Source organism: Peromyscus eremicus, chromosome 1 (genome assembly GCF_949786415.1).
Source record: "Peromyscus eremicus chromosome 1, PerEre_H2_v1, whole genome shotgun sequence".
NCBI classification, from domain to species: domain Eukaryota; kingdom Metazoa; phylum Chordata; class Mammalia; order Rodentia; family Cricetidae; genus Peromyscus; species Peromyscus eremicus.
Genome location: NC_081416.1, coordinates 60,021,797 through 60,041,725, shown reverse-complemented (window position 1 = coordinate 60,041,725; position 19,929 = coordinate 60,021,797). Strand labels below are relative to the sequence as shown.

The 19,929-nt window shown below is 49.0% G+C and overlaps 1 protein-coding gene, 1 long non-coding RNA gene and 1 other non-coding gene across 3 annotated transcripts in view; all 3 read right to left on the bottom strand.

Annotated features, from left to right (window-relative positions):
• Trnaa-agc (transfer RNA alanine (anticodon AGC)) lies at positions 1–73 on the bottom strand. Its single transcript has one exon. It is a non-coding gene; the product is annotated as a tRNA-Ala (tRNA).
• A 5,022-nt stretch (positions 74–5,095) lies between these two features.
• Positions 5,096–5,998, bottom strand: Ins (insulin). Its single transcript, XM_059249719.1, has 2 exons — positions 5,804–5,998; positions 5,096–5,302 (listed from the first exon to the last, which is right to left on the bottom strand). The coding sequence occupies exons 1-2, from the start codon at positions 5,988–5,990 to the stop codon at positions 5,157–5,159; spliced, it is 333 nt and encodes a 110-aa protein (XP_059105702.1). The 5' UTR covers positions 5,991–5,998; the 3' UTR covers positions 5,096–5,156.
• An 8,646-nt stretch (positions 5,999–14,644) lies between these two features.
• LOC131898508 (uncharacterized) overlaps positions 14,645–19,929 on the bottom strand; it is a 48,171-nt gene continuing 42,886 nt past the window's right edge. The window contains exon 3 of the long non-coding RNA XR_009375949.1: positions 14,645–14,758. This is a non-coding gene — a long non-coding RNA (uncharacterized LOC131898508). The remainder of the gene's footprint in view (positions 14,759–19,929) is intronic.

Below are 19,929 nucleotides of genomic sequence, written 5' to 3'. Positions count from 1 at the left end.
TTTGGAGCTGAGGATTGAACCCAGGGCCTTGTGCTTGCTAGGCAAGCGCTCTACCACTGAGCTAAATCCCCAACCCCTTCTGACTATGCAGCTGGAGCTGGGATATGGGGGTCTCTTCTTTGTTGGCGCTCTCTCAGCTCTGCTTCCAACTCAGCCAGCCCCTTACATCTCCTTTCCAGTATCTGGGTTCAGGTGGAGGCAATTCACCTTCTACCAGTTGCCTAGCTCTGCCAACGGAAGCTATGCTTGGTCCTCAGAAGTCAGGCCTGGAGAAGATCAGTCAGCAATGGCCAGAGCACAGATTTGAGTGCCTCAGTGTACCCCTGGTCCCCAGGTCCATTCTCACTACTTCTGGGTTACCAGGTGTTGCTGACCCATGCTAAGGACCTGTGCCCCAGCGAAGCTATGAGGAATCTTCCAGGTCCCCAGCAGTCCAGGTCACAGTAGGTCTTAGGGATGGACAGAAGACCAGAGACCCAGCTGGAATAGAACTCAGTTCTAAGCCAGGGTGGCCCTTTGAAGAGCAGAGGGGGAGTGCCAGGGCCCCAGCATGAACAGTCGCAAGCTGGCAGGGCTGAGAGCTCCCACTCTGCTGTCCACAAACACAGATGGGCTGGGAGAGTCAGAGGGAGGTCCTGGTGGAATGTGGGTCATTGTCAGCCATAGGATTCTAAGCTTCGCAGGACTGTGGGGAAATGAGGCCTAACAGAACCATGAGGGTCTGTGGATGTCCAGGTTTGGCAGCTTTCAGACCTACTTCTGTCGTTGGCAAAATACAGGTTATGTCTGGGAAATAATCCACCAATAGTCCACAGAGAGGAGGCACACATGGCCATTGGGACCTGACTGGCTCAGCCAACGAGAGTCAGTGGCCTTGGCCCAGAGGTTGGATCTAGTCATTTTGAGAATATGGATGAGGCACTGGACGGATGCTGCATCACTGTGACAACTCTCAGTCTGAGGAGCCCTGGCTTAGGTCCTTTTTGGAGAGAGAGGCTTGTTGGTAACCCTATGTCTCAGCCCAGGCCCAGATTCAAGGGTCAGCCTCAAGGGTATTCAAATCAGGGGCTGGCTTCTGGCTACCCACAGCAGAAGGGTGGCAGGTGAGGTGTTTGTACCAAGGTATATGTGTGTGTGGGGCGGGGGCCGAGGGGGCCACCTGGGGGCCAGGCAGTGAGCCAATGACTCCAAGGGGACTGGCTCAACGCCACTGGGTAGCTTGGCGCCAGCACAGCGTGACTGGACCACACAGGGCAGCCTCCACAGCTTCACTTTCGAAGGAATCTGCCTTGCTGTTCTGTGGCCAAGCCAGAAACAATAGTGGGGGGCGGGGGGGGGGGAGAGAAGAGTGACACCGTGTCCAGACTGTTCTTCAACTCTCAGACCCCTGGGCATGCCACCCCAGCATTCTTTTCAAAATTGACCTTCCTTTCCTCTCAGCACTGGGCAGAAGGTAGTAGACATGGGAAAGGGCTGACCCTGTCCCAGATGGGCCTTGCGTGAGGCATCCTACACCCTGGGGTCCCTGTAGACCCAGCTTCATGTGAAAACCAGGATTTAGCCTTCCAGCCTGTGTGCCCAAGAAAACTCCAAGCAGAGCAAGAGACCCACTGGCTCCTCTGACTCCCAGTCTCAGTGCCTGCTAGGGTTCTGGGGAGCTACCACCAAGGTCCTAGCTGGAAACAGACAGTCTGCGCCCCTGGCCTATTTGCTTAGCTGTAGTGTGAGGAGTTGCATGGATTGTCCCTATACTCTCCTCTAGGCAGCTGTAATTCAAGGCAGGCAGTAGATGACTGTAACCTGAGACATTCTAGGAATATTGCAGACCCCTGGACATTTGTTCATCTGCTCCATGGGCATCTAGGGAGTCTAGACCCCCCAAAGGTCACACCCAGCATGATCAGACACCTCTCGTTCTCAAACTTCATACCTTCCAGAGTCCAGAGCAGCCAGCCTTTTGGGAAGCCTCTTGGTCCGCGGGAGCGCAGAAGAGCAAAGGGAGAAACTGCAGCCTCAACAAGGGTAGTAGGGCCTGCCGACTGGGAGCGCCTCAAAAGCAAGGCTTTGGTGCCCTCTGCTGGACACTTTTATGACTAGCCATTTCTGGCTATATTGTTCAAAATCCACAAACATCTCCTCCAAAACCCTGAGGGACACCCAATTTGAGTCTCTGAGAAGGCTCCTCAGGGATTTCCTTTACTCACAGCTAGGCCAGAGATCCACCAACCAGTATTTGGTGCTGTCTAGTGGGCAGGTTGACTTAAAAGCTACCTGGTTTTGGGTGCTTTCCACTCCTGGGTTCAGAACCTTTCTGGCCTTAAGGACCTCAGAAGAAGAAAAAGTGGACTTCAGCCCCCCCCCGAAGCCATGTCTCGTGTCACTCAAGATCTGCTCAGGCCTGGAGAACATGAGTACAGTAAATATTTATTGATAATGTAAGAAGGCAAGTACCGTTCCTGGGCTGGGCTGAGGTGCCAGTTCATCTGTGCCAGGAGCCAACGCAATCCTGGGGAGCTAACCGGAAGGCAGCTACGTTGGCAGATCATCTCAGGTGTCTGGAGACCTGCATTGTGAGTGCACAGCAGAAGAGAGGCTTCCCTGGCTCCAGGCCTCAGTCACCCTGGGCGGAGCATTAGTTTGAGTCTCTCTATCCCACACGTATGGAACTGAACCATCTCATTAGACCTGGCGAGAGCACACCGCAGGTGTACTGGCTGTCCTTAGTAACACCCTAAAGGATCCTGGACGGTAGGCAGAGATGGGGAGGGGCCCCAGCAGGGGTGGGGGGTTGTTAGGGAGCAGGTCTCCATAACACACAGCCCCAGCTCCAACACCAAAGTGACAGCATAGCTTGATGAAAATGATGATCACTGCAGGCCCCATGGACAAGCGGAGCCCAGGCTCCAAGGGCAGGCAGGAGCCTCTGTGCTGTACCCAGAAGGGGCTGAGTGAGGTAAGGTCAGCAGGAGCGCCTGAGGCAGGTCTATGGCTGACCTACATGGGGTGATCTGAGGCCTTAGGGGAACCTCTGAAGTCCTCAGCCGGCATCTCTGGAGTTAGCACTCACGGTGGTGCTGATCAAAAACTGGCCCGACCTCTGCTCCCTGGGCACGGGGTCCTTTTTAGTGGCTGCTTCTTGTCCACTCCTGCAGGGATTGAGAGGCAGCACACGCTTGTCTCTAGTATTCTGCCTCCTCTCCTCTTCAAGGCCAGAAGAGGAGACCAAATGAGAAGAGATAGGAAGGAGAGCCCCAAACCAGAGTTTCAGGAGGCCCCAGGAAGCTGATAGGAATATGCCTCAGCCTAGGCAGGTTAAGGGTCCTGAGGACAACCTGCCCCTCCCTTGAGGCCTGGGTCAAAGGCCCTAGGAGTGAAGTCATAGACGGACTTCTGATATCTGGACCACACTTCTGAGCTCTCAGAACCCATGCTGCAAAGCTGGGCTTGCCCCACAAGACCTAAGGACCCAAAGACTCTTGCTTCCTTCACCTCTGACTTATATGCACTCCCAAGAGTTTGTGGTTCCTGAATGGTGGGGTGCCACATCTGCCCACCCACCCAAGGCCCAGGCAGCCATGGCTAATGGCTTTCTGGAGGTTCAGCAGACCCCCACCCAGCCCACTTCCTAGTTCCTGCTTCCGCTCTTGCTCTACAGAGACTCTACACACACACACACACACACACACACACACACACACACACACACACCCCTCCACTGCAGCAGGGTGCCCCGTCTCAGGCTGTACTAACGGACCACTGGGGTGTTGTTCCCCTAGAAGGATCGCAGCCACCTCCTTTCTCCTGTTCCAGGCCCAGTGTCCAGCCATCCACCCCCCTGTTCAGTTCTGGCCATCTTTTCAGGGGCAGAGCTTGCAAGGGGCTTCTGACATGTCTCCTCTAGGTAGAGGTGTAGTATTGTCTCAGAGAGGAGGTGGCTGGGAAGGGGTCCTCAGGACTGCTGTAGGAAGCTTCCCAGCCACCAAGATCCCTGGCCCTGGGTGCAGTTTTCAGGGAGACACAGATTAGTTTGGCTTGGGTGGCAGGTAGGTCAGCCAGGCCTTGGGGTGACCAGGATCACTGTCTAGGCTCCTAAGCTCTCATCTCACTGACAAGTACCACTCAATCTGTGCTCAGTTGGTGCTGAAGAGAGGTGTTCTATGTTGAGATTCTCCAAAGACCTAGATGTTATGTGACTTTTCCTTAGGACCGAAGATATTTCTAGAGGGATTGCTAAGCAGTCAGGTTCAAGGAATCTGGTGAGAGACCCCACCTAGCTGGAAGGAGAGGCTGAGAAGTGACAGGAGATCCCAGCCCTAAGCCTTGCATCATCTGGCTCCCTCATGGCCCACATTGCCTAGAACTCACTACTGGACCACTCCTGAGAAGTGGGGTTCTGACGCTCCTGCCCAGTGCCTATGGGAATCCTTCAGTATGTCCTTTCACCCCTGTGGAATACCTGTCTTGTCCAGAGCACTAAGGGTCTCTGGAGAGTCTGAGAGGGATCAGGGATGTCCTCTGTCCTCCCAGAGCTAAGCACTGAGGGAATGGTTTCCGTAGCCTTCCAGTTTAAGTTCCTAAGCCTAGTTTCTGGCCCATCAAGGACTCCATCTGAAATAGCTCTGCAGACAGAACTCAGGAAAGCCAGGTGGAAGCTGCTGTGGGAATATTCTGGTCCTCTTTTGTTTAAAAGTTCTCTGAGGCCCTTGAAGGCCAGAGCTATGTAGCAATGAAGCATCAGCTCCTAGCTGCCATCACCCATACCTTCCAAAGACTCCTATCTCTTCTCTATTCAGCTAGAAGCAGCAGGGGTCGGGATCATGGTCCTCCCAGACAACTAAGGGTAAGGGTTATGGGGCTACCTGGAAGTGTTTAGCTGCTTTGAGGAAGGAACTGTCTATGTTCCAGATTTGGTGGAGTGGACACCTGTGGTTGCCTAGGGAGCCAAGAGGAAGCTGGGAGTTCAGAGAGCACCAAAGAAGGAGCCTTGGGCAGACCCTTTAGGAGCCATCGTGGCCAGACAGGTGGACTAAGCTGGGGCCACACCAGCCAGTGCCCGCTCACATCCTACAGACACAGACACACACAGACACACAGCTTGTAGTGCTCCTTCAGAGGTTTTATTCATTGCAGGAAGGGGGCCTGGGTCGGGGAGGTGGCTAGTTGCAGTAATTCTCCAGCTGGTAGAGTGAGCAGATGCTGGTGCAGCACTGGTCCACAATGCCTCGCTTCTGCTGGGCCACCTCCAGCGCCAAGGTCTGAAGGTCACCTGCTCCGGGGCCCCCACCCAGCTCCAACTGTGCCACTGTCAGGAGGCAGTGTCAGAGCAGGCCGGGGCATCAGCAGCATAGATGCAAAGACACACAGGACAATCCAGTCAGGAGCAGCCGAGCAGCCCCCTGCCTACCCCAGGCTTTCTTTCACCTTGGCCCCTCCTGCTAAGTTAGGGCAGGTGGCAGGGACCGCATGTATGTGGGACAAGTCACTGGGCATGGACACAAGGAGCTCCCAAGCCTACACATCCTGCCATCATCCCCCAATCAGTGCTTGATCGGGCCCCCCAAATAGGTGCCTATTGTGGGGCCTCCCCACAGGTCTCCACCACCTAGGAGCCTTAAGCTGGATTGTCATTCATTCCCAGCAGCTGCCAAGTTTGCCTATGTCCCGCTGCCCATGGAAATGTGCACCACCGACCCCGCCCCCCCCCCCATTACCCTGAGACCCTTCACACCCAGGACACAATCTGTGAGGGTGAAGAAAACCAGGGTGGTAAGCACTGGGGACCGAGTTCAGGGGCAGAGCTCACCTTGTGGATCCTCCACTCCACGCCGGGACTTGGGTGTGTAGAAGAAGCCACGCTCCCCACAGACCAGGTAGAGTGCCTCCACTAGGTGGGAACCACAAAGGTGCTGGTTGACAAAAGCCTGGCCAGGCTTGGGCTCCCAGAGGACCAGCAGGGCCAGCAGGGGCAGAAGGCGCATCCACAGGGCCATGACGGAACAGTGACCTGGAAGACAGGCAGGGTTGAGACCAGCAAAGGGCATGTGAAAGAGAGGAGCCCACATCTTCCCTCAAGTCCCTGGAGTCTTGGCCAGGGAGTCAGGTCCAGCGAGGAGAGTACATACCTGCTTGCTGACGGCCTCTGATTGTAGCTAGTCACGTAGGGCTGGGGGGTACTGGGTCCCTACCAATTTTATAGTCTAAAGCACCTCCTCTCTGCCCCCTGGACTCTGGTGTTTGGCCCATTAAGGGCTCCAGGGGGGTGGGTCGGCAGATGGCCAGAGGGCCTGAAGCTGCAGTTTCCAAACACTTCCCTGGTGCTGGGTCTGCAGAAAGCTCTCATTGGACGTCAACACCTCTACTTAGCCCTAGGGTAATTAGAGTCTTAATAAGGGGCAAGGTGGCCTGATGATCCGGTTCACAGCAGGGGGCATTGTCCCAGTGAGAGTGAGGCCTTCTTTGGCCTTGACTGAGCAATTTCCACACCATTCCCCAGGGAGCTAGGGCTGTTGGGGGCCTGGTATCTCTGTCCCTTGGACTGTTTCACAGCCCCCATTGATAGCCAGGTCCTTAGCTCAGCTGAGACCACGGCTCACCCACAGAGGTAGGAACAAAGCAGAATTCAGGCATCAAGGCACTTGCTGGTCCCTTCCCTTCTATCCCTCCTTGCACAAACCCATTGAGCACTCAGGGGTCGGCTGGACTGAAGCCCTGTGGTACACCCTCCTACCCCAATACCCAAGACAAGCACCTAAGGCCATCAAGGTCCCCACCAAAGGTACAGAGCTCAGAGGCTCTGCCTTGATCTCTTAGTGCAGGCTCTACTCAGCTACAAAACCCTTCTCAGACTCCCCTTGGAGTGATTGGAGGTTCCTTGACTCCTCCTGTCCCTGATTTGGTACTGCCCTCTTCCCCAAACAATCAGCAAAAACTCTTGGTGTAGTTCTAGCATGAGCTAGAACTCTACCCTGTGCAGGGCTTTATACACTAGAACTGTGGGCCCCTTGCTCCCTGCTCCCTGTCCCCCAGGAAGTGCTGCAGCTGTTCACACTTTGGGTATCTGGGACACTACAGTGAATCCACTGGATCAGGGGATATGTGGGTACCCCCAGAGGAGCGCAAGCAAGGAGCAGGATCCAGGTGGGAAGATGGGGGCAGTGGGCAGGGGTGTCCTCAGGACCATAGAGAGGCTAGAGGGCCTTGATGAGGGCCTTGATGAGGGCCTCACTGGGGCTCCAACCTCCCTAGTTGTTTGTTCCTTTGAGAAAGGAGTCCTGTGGTATAGCTAGGCTTGTCTTAAACTCACAGTCTTCTGCCGGGCGGTGGTGGCACACGCCTTTAATCTCAGCACTCAAGAGGCAGAGGCAGGCAGATCTCTGTGAGTTCGAGGCCAGCCTGGTCTACAAAGTGAGTTCCAGGAAAGGCGCAAAGCTACACAGAGAAACCCTGTCTCGAAAAACCAAACCAAACCAAACCAACCAAACAAACAAACAAAAAACCTCCCAGTCTTCCTGTTTCAGCCTCCCAAGTTCTGGAATTCAAGTATGAATCACCAGTTCTGGCTCTTCTTGGGACCTTAAAAAGGCTAAGGGCTTTCTTTCTTTATGTTTTTTTTCTGTGACATTTATGCTGTGTAATAATTCTGTTGTATACTGTGTGAATATATGTCACTATGATTGGTTTAATAAATAAGCTGACTGGCCAATAGCTGAACAGGATAAAATTAGGAAGGAAGGCCAAACTGAGAATAATGGGATGAGGAAGGGTAGAGTCAGAGGAGATGCCAGCCAGCCACCAGGGAAGCAGGATGTGTAGTAAATGAGGTAACAAGCTATGAGCCATGTGGCAAAGCATACATAAGAAGTATAGTTTATTTTAAATGTAAGAGTTACTGGCCAAACATTTATAATTTATATTCAGCCTCTGAGTTGGTTACTTGGGACTGGGTGGTTGGGACAGGAAACACATTTAAACTCTTTCTGGGGTTTCAGTGACATACAGGAATAATGCTGAGCATCCTTGCAGGGCTTTAAGCCCTCCACAAGACCACCATGGGGGCTCAAACATCAACAAGGTTTCCATGGGGATCACACCTAACTTGAGTCTCAAAGGAGCTCATGGATGTGTCAACACTGCAATGGGCTTACCCCATCCCAAGGTTGCAGGAGGGCTCACAGCCTATTTCAGGGTTTCCCTGTGGCTTAAGGCCTTCCTTGGGGCCTCACATGGTTCAGCATCTGGCTCTCTGTGAAGGTTTCATTGTGGCTCTGGGCCTTCCCTAGGGTCTTAACTGAACAAATGCCTTCCCCAAAGTCTCTGTGAGGTTTTAGAGCACCCTTAAGGGCAATGACACCCAGTGACAGCCCAAGTTTCTCAGTGGGGCTAAGACCTTCTCTAGGCATTTTTGGAGCTCACAGCCTTCCTCAGAATCTCAATAAGCACCATGGTCCTGCCATATCACATATCACTGCTATTTCAAATTCTTACAGCCTTCCCCAGGGTCCTAAAAGGACTTAGGTTTTCTCCAGGTGTTCCTGAAGCCTGGTCTGCTTGGTACTCCATGGGGCTCACACTGTCTCCCTGTCTCTCATCCAAACTCATGGTATTCCTGAGAGTCACAAGGGGACTTAAGGCCCTCCCTAAGGTCTCAGTGGGCGTCACTGACTTCCCAAGACCTGGAAAGGGCCTAACTCCCCGCCCCCGTGTTAGTTCCTTTCATATCCCCATGAATGAATCTCCCAAAGAAGCAGCTCATGGTTTGAGGGGACATGGTCCATCATGGAACGGAAGGCATGGTGGCTGGAGTTGGTCTGTCTGTGGTAGCAAGAGCTTGCAGAGGCACTGGCCAGGATGCAGAGTCAGACTGGAAGCAGAGCTGGTCTATAACACTAAGGCTCATTCTTACGGCCCTAGGCCTATCAGCTAGGCCTCATGTATAAAGTCTCCCAGAACAGCACCACATGCTGGGGACCAGATTTTCAAACACACAAGTCTGTGGGGAAAGCTTCACACTCAAGACATCACACCAGGAACACTCCATGGCTGCAGTGGGACCCACAGCTTCTCCTAAGGTCTCAAAGGAACAGAGAACCCTCCATGGGAGGCCTTGCCTTCTTGTGGCAGGGAGTAGGAGGAGGGAAGATGAGGGTCTTTGGTGTGTAAAATGAATGAAAAAAAAATTAATAAAAAAGTTAGAAAGGAAAAGGTTAAGTATACAGAGAACAAACAGAAGAAAATCAGGTGTCATTGTTTTAAAAGTGGTAGTCTCCAAGACAAGGTCACAGCCAAGAAAAGGAGAGCTCTTGAATAATTCACTGCACCAGGAAGGCATGTGTACATGTGTACATATAACAGAACCTTCAGATAAATGAAGGGAAAACTAACACAAGAAAATAGGGTAATAGAAATAATTAATTTAATTATTTTAATATGTTCTCATTATAAGTGCCTTTTTAATTAATAAAGTTGATAAGTCACAACAATGATCAAGCAATAGAGAAAACCTCAATCAATATGAGCAAATAAAAGAACATCACTACGGATTGAAGGAACAGAGGAAAGAATCATATGAAATACTATGATCAGAATTATGCAAGAAATCTTACATCTTACCTCAAGTGAACTCCATGAGAAACATAGCTTCTAAAATATTGTACAAGATTAAATAAAAATCAAATAATCATACACACACACACACACACACACACACACACACACACACACACAAGACTTCCCTAGGATCTCAGGAAAGGCTAGTCTTCCTCCGGATCACGTGGGATTGAAGGTCTTACTCAAGATTTAACATTGTTCCTGGCTCTCCTCCAGGTCTCAGTGGGGCTCATGGGTTTTCTAAAGAATCTCTGAGGTTTGAGGTCCTTCTACAGTGTCCTAAAGATGCTCTCCTCCTTCCTCAGGGCCTCGGTAGCCTCACAACCCTTTCCAAGGCCTCAGCAGAGCACGAGAATCTTCCAGAGTCTCACCAGTACTCAAACACTACGTAAGTGTCTCAATAGGGAAGAAAACTTTCTTTAGAGTATCTGTGGGCTTTCACAGCCCAAGATCCCACGGCCTCAGGAAAACTCAGACTTTCCTGAAGTCTTAGCACTTTTTCTTCTTCTTTTATCTCTGTGTTTTAACTAATGAATTGTTTGTCTGTTTACTTCCAGATGTGGAAGTCAAATGATAATCCACAAGTCCCTCTTTCCACAGAATGAGTCCTAGGGGCAAGCACAGGTTATCAGACTTGGTAACCATTACAAGCTGAGCCATCTTGTTAAGCTCAGATGTCAGTACTTGTTACACCTTCCCAAGGGTATCACTTAAGCCTAAAACCTGTAGATGGACTTACCAGGGCCTAAGTCCTTTCCAGTGACTGAATCGGGAGACTAAGGGACTTCTTCATGGTCTCAAAAACACTAAGGCCTTTCACAGAGACTCATTGGGACCAGGCTTTACCAGGTTCTCAGGGGACCTAAGATTTTCTCCAGGAACTTACTGAAGTCAGAGGCTTTTCTTAGAGCCTAACTGTAGCCAAAGGCTTTCCTCAGGGTCTCACTGTGGCCAAATGTTATCACCAGGGTCTAAATGGGGTCTAATATCTTACTTAGGGTCTCACTAAGTTCAAAGGTTCCCCTAGGGTTTCTGTGGCCTAAGGCCAGTGTCTCGCTGGGGCACAGACCTTTCCCAAGTTCTCCCAGGAGCCTACAGCCCTTCAAGAGTCGTAATGAGCCAGAGAACTTCTCTGGGGTGTGAGACCTTGGACTTATCTAAACTATCACAGAGGATTAAGGTCTTACATCAGGTATCATTGCACCTAAGACTTTCCCTGTATTTTCACTGGGGCCTAAGGTGTTCTCAGGTTCTGACTGGGACCTAAGACATTCTCCTGTTTCTTACTGGGTTAGCAGACCTTCTCCCCAGGTTCTCACTGGAGCTTAAGACCTTTCTCAGGTTCTCACTGGGCCCTAAGGCTTTCCCAGATTTGTACTAGGGCTCAAGGCCTTCCCAGCTTTGCACTGAAGCCTAAGACATTTTGCAGGCCCTCTCTGGTCTGAAGCCCTATCCAGATGGCCTCACTGGGTCTTAGCACCTTCTGAGAGTCTCACTGGGTCTCATTAAGGCTTTCCCAGGCACTCAGTGGGTCTTAATGCTTTCACTAGCTTATTATTGACTTTGAAGGCCTTCCCTAGGTTACCACTAGGCCTTGAGGCCTACAGGGACTGACTAGGGCCTGAGGTCTTCCCCAGATTCTCACTGAGATCCCAGGTCTTCCCCAGGGTCTAGGTGGGGCCTAAAGCTGTCTCCGGGATTTAAACTTGCCTTATACTTTCCTTAGGAACTCATTGGGACCTAAGGTCTTTTTCAAAGTTTGATTTGAGCTTAAGAGCTTCTCAGGGCTTCAGTAAGGTATAAGGATTTCCCAGGGTTACACTGGACTCAAGATCTTTCTATGGTCTCTCTGGGGATCTAAGGCATTCAGTAAGGTCTTTCTGGAACATAAGGCATCTCCAGGATCACTCTAGGGCCCAAGGACTTTACCAGGGTCTCACCGGGGCTTCCTGACTTGACTAGCGCTTAAGGCCTCCCAACAGAACATAATATCTTCCCACGTTCTCACTGAGGCATAAGGATTTCTCCAAATACCATCCTTAGCTAAAGCCTTCCTCAGGATCTCACCTGGGCCTTGGGCCTTGGGCCTTTCCAGAGGAGTAACATCTTCAGGATTCTAGCATCTTGCCAAGGGTCTCAAGGTGGCTGAAGTTTATCTCCAAGTTCTAATGGTACCTGAGGAATTCCCAGGCTCTCACAGAGGTCAAAGGTTATCTTCAGGGCCATTCTGTGGCTTAAGGTCTGCACAGTGTCTCTCTGGGACTTAGGCCTTCCTCAGGGGCCTCCATCCCTCCAAGGTTTATAATGGGAGCTGAGAACTTCTCCAGGATGTCACATATACTGAGGACTTATCCAAGATATCACAGAGGACCAAGATCTTGTTAGGTATCACACACTTTAGGCCTTCCCCATATTCTCACTGGGGCCTAAGGCCTTCTCAGATTCTGACTGGAGCCTAAGGCTTTCTGCCAGTACTTACTGAGTTCTAAGGCTTTTGCTCTATGGTTTAAGGGCTACACTGCATTCTCACTGGGGCCTAATGTCTTTACCAGGTCTTCACTGGGTCCTAAGGCTTTACTCAGGTTCTCTCTGGACCTGAGGCCTCCATATTCTCTGAAGGCCTCTTCTGGGACTATCTGGAGTCTCTGCTTTCTTCATGTTTTTTTCTGGGGCCTAAGGATTTCCCAGTTATCACTGGGACCTAAGGCCTTTCCCAGGTTCTCACTGGATCTTAAGCACTCTTCAAGGTCTCACTGGGGCCTAAGGTCTTCCCATGTTGTTACTGGATATTAAGGCCTTCCCCATATTCTCACTGGGTCTTAAAACCTTTCCCAGGTTCTCACTGGAGCCTAAAGCATTACCCAGGCTCTCGAAAGACCTAATTTTTTTTTCCAAGTTCTCACAGGGCCTATAAGGCCTTCAACATGTTTTCAGGAGCTCTGAAAACATTCTCCATGTTCTCACTGTGGCCTAAAACCTTCAAAATATTGTTCCTGGGGCTTAAGATCTTCTCCCGGTTCTCACAGAGGCCTAAGCCCCAGGACCTAAGGCTGTCTCTAGAATCTTATTGATCTTCCCCACATTGTCAGTGGAACCTAAAACTTTCTTTAAATTGCTACTGGGGCTTAAGGCCTTCCCAGGTTGTCACTGGATAGTAAGGCCTTCCCGGTGTTCTCGGTGAGTCTTAAATCCTTGCCCAGGTTCTCACTGGAGCCTAAGACATTACCCAGGCTCTCACCAAAAACTAAAATTTTCCCAAGTTCTTACAGGGTCTATAAGACCTTTAACTGTTTTCACTGGGTCTCTAGGCCTCACAAATGTGCTCATTTATCCTAAAAGTTTCTACAGGTTTTCACTGGTGTTTAAAAGCCTTCTCCAGGTTCTCACTGGGATCTAAGGCCTTCCCCAAAGTCCCAGTGAGGACTTACATTTTCTTCAGGTTCTCACTGAGGCCTTCTATAGGTTCTCACTGAGGTCTAAGGCCTTCCCCATGTTCTCACTGGATCCTAAATCCTTGCCCGGGTTCTCATTGGTACTAAGACATTACCCAGGGTCTCACTGGGCCTGAAAATTTTCCTTAGTTCACACAGGGTCTTTAAAGCCTTTAATGGGTTTTCACTGTGTGGTGGTTTGAATAAGAATGGCCACCATAGGCTTATATACTTGAATGCTTTGTCACCATGGAGTGGCACTATTTGAAAGGATTAGGAGTGTGGCCTTGTTAGTGTAGGTGTGGCCTTATTGGAGGATGTGTCACTAAGAGTGGGCTTTGAGATTATCAAAAGCCCAAGCCAGCAACTGGGGCAGAGTTGGGTGTTGGTTCCCGGGGACTGGCTGTGTCCCAGGGCCTGGCTTCCAGAGGCCGGACCTCTGGGTGGGAGAGGAGTCACTCACCTCTTGGTCCAGACCCAAAGAGGGACGCATGGACCAGCCTAGGAAGGGGAAATAGATGAGATCTCCATGAGTAAATTGGGGAGGAGGGATGGACAATGGAGGGTAGGGGATAGGGGATGAGAACATAAGGGAATGGGATGGTTGAGCTGGAACAGGGAGGGAGGGGGAATGTAATGAAAGAGATACCATGATAGAGGGAGATATCATGGGGATAGAGAGAAACCCAGTGCTAGGGAAGTTGCCAGGAATCCTCAAGGATGACCCCAACTTGAGCTACTAGCAATAGTGGAGAGGGTGCCTGAACTGAACTGGCTTGCCCCAGAGATCAGGTCAGTGAATATTCTATCATTACAGAACTTTTCTCCAATGACTGATGGAAGCAGCTGTAGAGATCCATAGCCAATCACTAGATAGAGCTCCAGGAGTCCAGTCAAAGAGAGAGAAGAGGGATTCTATGAGCAAGTGCAGGAGGATCATGATGGGGCAACATGCAGGGACAACCAAACCAAACTAGAGGGAACTCATGAAAGTTCGATCAATGGCTGTAGAGCCTACATGGGACTGGACTAGGCCCTTTTTTATGGTGAGACAGTTGTGTGGCTTGATCTGCTTGGGAGGCCCCCTGGCAGTACAATAAGAATCCATCTCTGGTGCATGAGCAGGCTTTGTGGAGTCCATTACCTATGATGGGACACCTCATGCAGCCTTGAGGCAGGGAGAAGGGCTTGGACTTGCCTCTACTGAATATGCCTCCCCATGGGAGGCCTTGCCTTTTTGTGGGTGGTAGTGGGGGGTAGGTTGGGAGGGGAGGCTAGGGGGCAGGAGGAGGGAAGAGGGGTATCTTTGATTGGTGTGTAAAATGAATGAAAAATTTTCTTAATTTCTTTAATTAAAAAGAAAAAAAACCCAAGCCAGACTCAGTGACTCTCTCTTCCTTCTGTCCATAGATCTGAATGTAGAACTCTTAGTTATCATGTCTGCCTGTGTGCCATGCTCCCTGCCATGAGGATAACGGACTTAGTCTCTGAAACTGTAAGCAAGCCCCAATTAAAGCTTTGCTTTATAAGAGTCTTGGAGTCTTTTCACAGCAACAGACCACTAAGACATACTAGGTCTGAAGACCTTCCCCAAATTCTCACTGTGGCGTAAAATCTTCTACAGGTTCTTACTGGGGCTTAAGGCCTTCTTCAGGTTCTCACAGGTATCTTGAAGGGTTTAAACTCTCCCACTCTCACAGCTGAGTTTAGGTTTCAGTTCTCTGAAAAAGGCAAAACAGGTTTCTGTCCTATGAAGGGCCATTTATCCACAATAACCTTACACTCAGGGACGAGAGAAAACAAACACTGGTCTAAGTTAGGTCAGACTCATCATGCCTCAAGGACAAGTCCAGCAGCCCCTTCTGAGTCACGTCTGAATTTGCCCAAGCTTGTGCAAATATATCCAAAAATGATAGGACTAAATCTCAGCCAATTAAAAGTATACTAATGTAACTGCTGCTTGCTTAACCAATTATTCATGAGATGACCTAACTGTTCCTGAAACACCCCTTAGCTGTGCTTAAAAGGAACTTCCATGCTCCTCTTGGGGTCATAACCATTTTGTACAGGTGAACAATCCTGCATATGCTAGAATATTAATATCCATTCTTTGCTTTTACATACTATTTGGTCTGGGGTCTCCTTTAGTGTTTCCTCAGACCCTTACAATCTAAGGCCTTTCCCAAAGTCTTAGTTAGACCTTCCCCAGATATTCTCTGGAGTCTAAAACTTTTACAGGTTTTCATGGGAGCTCAAGGCCTTCCCAGGTTGTCACTGGAATCTAAGGCTTTGCCCATGTTCTCAGTGGGCCTTAAATCCTTGCCTAGGTTCTCATTAGAGTCTAAGGCATTCCTCAGGGTCTTGGTGGGGCCTAAGGCCTTTCCCATGGTCTTATTGGGTCCTAAAGTTTCTCCGGGTTATCACTGAGGCCCAAGGCCTTCCCAGATTGTCACTAGGATCTAAGTCCTTCCTCGTGTTCTCAATGGGTCTTAGAGCATTGACCAAGTTCACACAGGAGCCAGGGTCTCTCTGGGGCCTAAATTTTTCTCAAGTTCTCACAGGTACTATAAGGCCTTCAACATGTTTTTACTAGGTTTTAATGCCACACTGTTGTGATTATGGCTCTGTGTGCCATGAACGTGTTGCTCTGGTTTGGTTGATGGATAGAGCACTGATTGGCCAGTTGCCAGACAGGAAGTACAGTATAGGCAGGATAGGCAGAGAAGAGAATTCTGGGAAGTGGAAGGCTGAGTCAGGAGACGCTGCCAGTCGCCGCCGCCATGAGAAGTAAGATGTAAAGTAGTGACAAGCCACAAACCACATGGCAACTTATACATTAATAGAAATGGGTTAATTTAAGATATAAGAACTAGATAGCAAGAAGCCTGAGTCATTAGGCCAAACAGTTTAAATAATAAAAGCGTCTGTGTGTTTATTTGGATCTGAGTGGCTGTGGACCAGGCAGGACTGGAGATAACTCCAGCTACACCTCCCACATGTTTTGACTGTGGCCTAAAACCTTCAACAGGTTCTCACTGGGACTTAAGGCCTTTTATAGGTTATCACTGCAATCTAAGGCCTTCCCCCAAAGTCTCATTGAGGGATAAAGCCTTCCCTATGCTCCCACTGTGGCCTAGAATCTTCTACAGGTTCTTACTGAAGTTTAAGGCATTCCTCAGTGTCTCAATGGTGCCTAAGGTCTTTCCCATATTCTCACAGCATCTGAAAGCTTCAGGTTCTTACTAGGACCTAAGGCCTTCCCCAAGTTATCAATAGGGCCCAAGGCCTTCCCAGGTTCTCACTGGAACCTAAGGCATTAGCCAGGATCTCACTGGGCCCTGTAATTTTTCTCCCATTCTCAGAGGGTCTCTAAGGCCTTTGACAGATTTTCACTGGGTCTGAAGATCTTCTCCATGTTCTCATTGTGGATTTTAATCTTCTATACATTCTCAGTGGGGTTTAATCCTTCTGGAGATTCTCACAGGATCAAAGCCCTTCTCCGAAGTCTCATTGAGGCTTTGGTCTTCCCCAGGTTCTCAGTGGAGCCTAAAACTTACTACAGGTTCTAACTGGAGCCTTCATTCTTCTGAAGGTTATCACTGTGGTCTAAAGCCTTCCCCATGTTCTCACTGGGATCTAACATCTTATTCAAGTTTCCACTGGGTCTTAAAGCCTTGCTCAGGTTCTCAATGGGAAATTAAGGCATATCCAAGTTCTCACTGATACATAAAAATTTTCATGAGTTCTCACAAGTTCTATAAGGCTATTAACAGGTTTTCACTAGATCTCAAGACCTTCCCTTGGTTCTTACTCTGGCCTAAAATATTCTGCAGGTTCTCACTGTGGCCTAAGGCCTAAGGCCTTTCCAGGTTGTAACTGAGGTCTAAGGCCTTCCCCGTGTTATCATTGAATCTTAAAGCATTGCCAAGGCTCTTCTGGTGCCTAGGGTCTCAATGGTGCTTAAATTTTTTTCCATGTTATCACAGAGTCTAGAAGACTTTGACAGATTTTCCCTGCATCTGAAGATTTTCCCATTTTCTCACTGTGGCCTAAACCTTCTACAGGTTCCCACTAATGGGCATTCTCTATGTTCTCAGTGTGATCTAATTCCTTTTCCATAGTTTCATTGAGGCCTACAGCCTCCCCAGCTTCTCATTGGTGCCTAAAACCTTCTACAGGTTCTTACTGAGGCCCAAGGCCTTTCCAAGTTTTAACTGGAAATTATGTCCTTCCCCATGTTCTCACTGTATTTTAAAGACTTGCCCAGGTATCACTGGAGACAAAGGCATTTGTAAGTGTCTCATAGGAACCTTAAAATTTCTGCATGTTCTCACAAGGTTTATAAGCCTTCAACATATTTTCACTGTGTCTGAAGGCCTTCTCCATGTATTCACCATAGCCTAAAACCTTCTACATTTTTTCACTGGAGCTTAAGGCATTCCTCAGGTACTCAGTGGGACCTAAAGTCTTTCTCACATTCTCACTGGTTCTTAAATCTTCCACCAGGTTCTCATCGGGGCCTAAAGCTTTCCTCCAGTTATCAGTGGCATCCTAAGATCTTCCCAGGTTGCCACTTGGGCATACGGCCTTCCTGTTTCTCATTGGTGTTTAAAGCATTTCACAGGTTCTCACTGGGCCAAAAGCCTACTCAGGTTATCACTAGGGCCTAAGGCCTTTCCTGTGTTCTCAGTAGGTCTTAAATCTTGCCCACATTCTCACTGGAGACAAAGGCATTCCCAAGTGACATGTGAGAACCTAAAAAAATTCCCTAGGTCTCACAGGGTCCTTAAAGCCTTTGACTAGTTTTCACTTTAGATCTTCTCCGTGTTCTCACTTTGGCATAAAACCTTCTACAGGTTCTTGCAAGGAGATTAAGGCCTTCCCTAGGTCTTCATAGGCATCTAAGGACTTCTTCAAAGTCTCATTGAGGCCTTAGGCCTTCCACAGGTTTTCACTGGTACCTAAAACCTTCTATAGGTTCTCACTGGAGCTTATGGGCATCCTCAGGTTCTTACTGCAATCTAAAGGCTTTCTCAAAATCTCATTGAGGAATAAGGCCTTCTCCAGGTTCTCACTGAGGCCTAGGACCATCTAAGGTTCTCAATGGAGCTTAAGGCATTCCTGAGTGTTTCAATGAGGCCTAATGTTTTTCCTATGTTGTAATTGGGTGTTAAAATTTCCCCCAGGTTCTCCCTGTGGTGTAAGGATTTTCCTAGGTTATCAGTGGCACCTAAGGACTTCCCATGCTCTCACATGGGCATAGTGCCTTCCTATTTTTCACTTGTGTCTAAGGCCTTTTGCAGGTTCTCACTGGGGCCTAAAGCCTTCCCATGTTGTTACTAGTTTTCAGTGTTCTCACTGGGTCTTAAAGCCTTTCCTAGATTCTCACTGGAGACAAAGGCATTACCGAGTGTCTCATTGGGGCCCAAAACTTTTTATTAGGTTTCCCAGGGTCTTTAAAGCCTCTAACTAGTTTTCACTGGGTCTAAAGACCCCATTCTTACTTTGGCATAAAACCTTTCCCAGGTTCTCATAGGTATCTGAGGCCTTCTCCAAAGTCTCACTGAGGCCTTAGGTCTTCCTTAGGTATTCATTTGTGCCTAAAATTTTCTACAGATACTCACTGGGGTCTAAGTCTTTCCCATGTTCTCAATGTGTCTTAAAGCCTTGCTCAGATTTTCACAGGAGCCTAAGGTATTACCCAGGATCTCACTGGGGCCTAAAAATTTTCTCAATTTCACACTGGTTCTATAAGGTCTTCAATATGTTTTCACTATGTCTGAAGGCCTTCTCCAGATTCTCACTGGTGCTTAAGGCCTTCTCTAGGTACTCATTAGTATCTAAGGCCTTTTCTAAAGTCTCATTGAGGCTTTCGCTTTTCCCCAAGTATTCACTGGAATCTAAAACCTTCTAAAGGTTCTCCCTGGGCCTAAGGACTTCTTAGGATTTAACTGGTATATAAGGCCTTCCCCATGTACTCCCTGGGTCAAAAATCCTTGCCCAGGCTCTCATTGGATCCTAAGGCATTCATCAGGAGCTCAATGGGACCTAAGGTCTTTTCCATGTTCTCACTGGTTCTTAAAGATTTTCAGTTTCTCACTGGGGCTTAATGCCTTTACTAGATTGTCAACAGGGCTTAAGGTCTCCTCCAGGTTCTGAATGGGTCTTAAAGCCCTGTCCAGCTTCTCACAGGAGCCTAAGGTATTACCCAGGGTCTCACTGGAGCCTAAAATATTTCTCAAGTTCTCCCTGGTTCTATAAAACCCTCAACATGTTTTTACTATGTCTGAAGGCTTTCCTCATGTTCTCACTGTGGCCAAAAACCTTCTATAGGTTTTAACTGGGTCTAAAGGCCCAGGTTCTCACTGTGATCCAAGGCCTTCCCTAAAATCTCATTGAGACATAACACTTTTTCCAGGTTATCACTGAGACCTAAAGCAATCTACAGGTTCTTACAGTGGCTTAGGGCCTTTCTAGGTTGTCACTGGAGTCTAAGTCCTTCCTCCTGTTCTCAATGAGTCTTCAAACCTTGCCCACAATCTCACTGAAGCCTAAGGCTTTCCACAGGGTTTCACTGCTGCCTAAAAACTTTCCCAAGTTCTCACAGGGTCTGTTAGACCTTTAGATTTTCTCTGGGTCTGAAGATTTTTCCATGTTCTCACTGATGCTTAAACCTTTGCCCTGGTTTTCTCTGGAGCTTAAGGCATTGCCCAGGGTCTTACTGGAACACAATAATTTTGTCAAATTCTCACTAAGTCTACAAGGCATTCAGAAAGTCTTTGTTAGGTTTGTAGCCCTTCTGCATGTTCTCATGGTGACCTAAAAGCTTCTAGAGGTTCTCACTGGTGCTAAGACATTACCTAGGATCTCACTAGTGCCTACATTTTTCCAA

Excerpts from the sequence above, each read along its gene's own strand:
- Ins (XM_059249719.1), bottom strand. The coding sequence starts at position 5,990 with ATGGCCCTGTGGATGCGCCTTCTGCCCCTGCTGGCCCTGCTGGTCCTC. Across the intron at positions 5,303-5,803 it reads TGGAGTGGAGGATCCACAAG|TGGCACAGTTGGAGCTGGGT; the intron begins GTGAGCTCTGCC and ends GCCTCCTGACAG.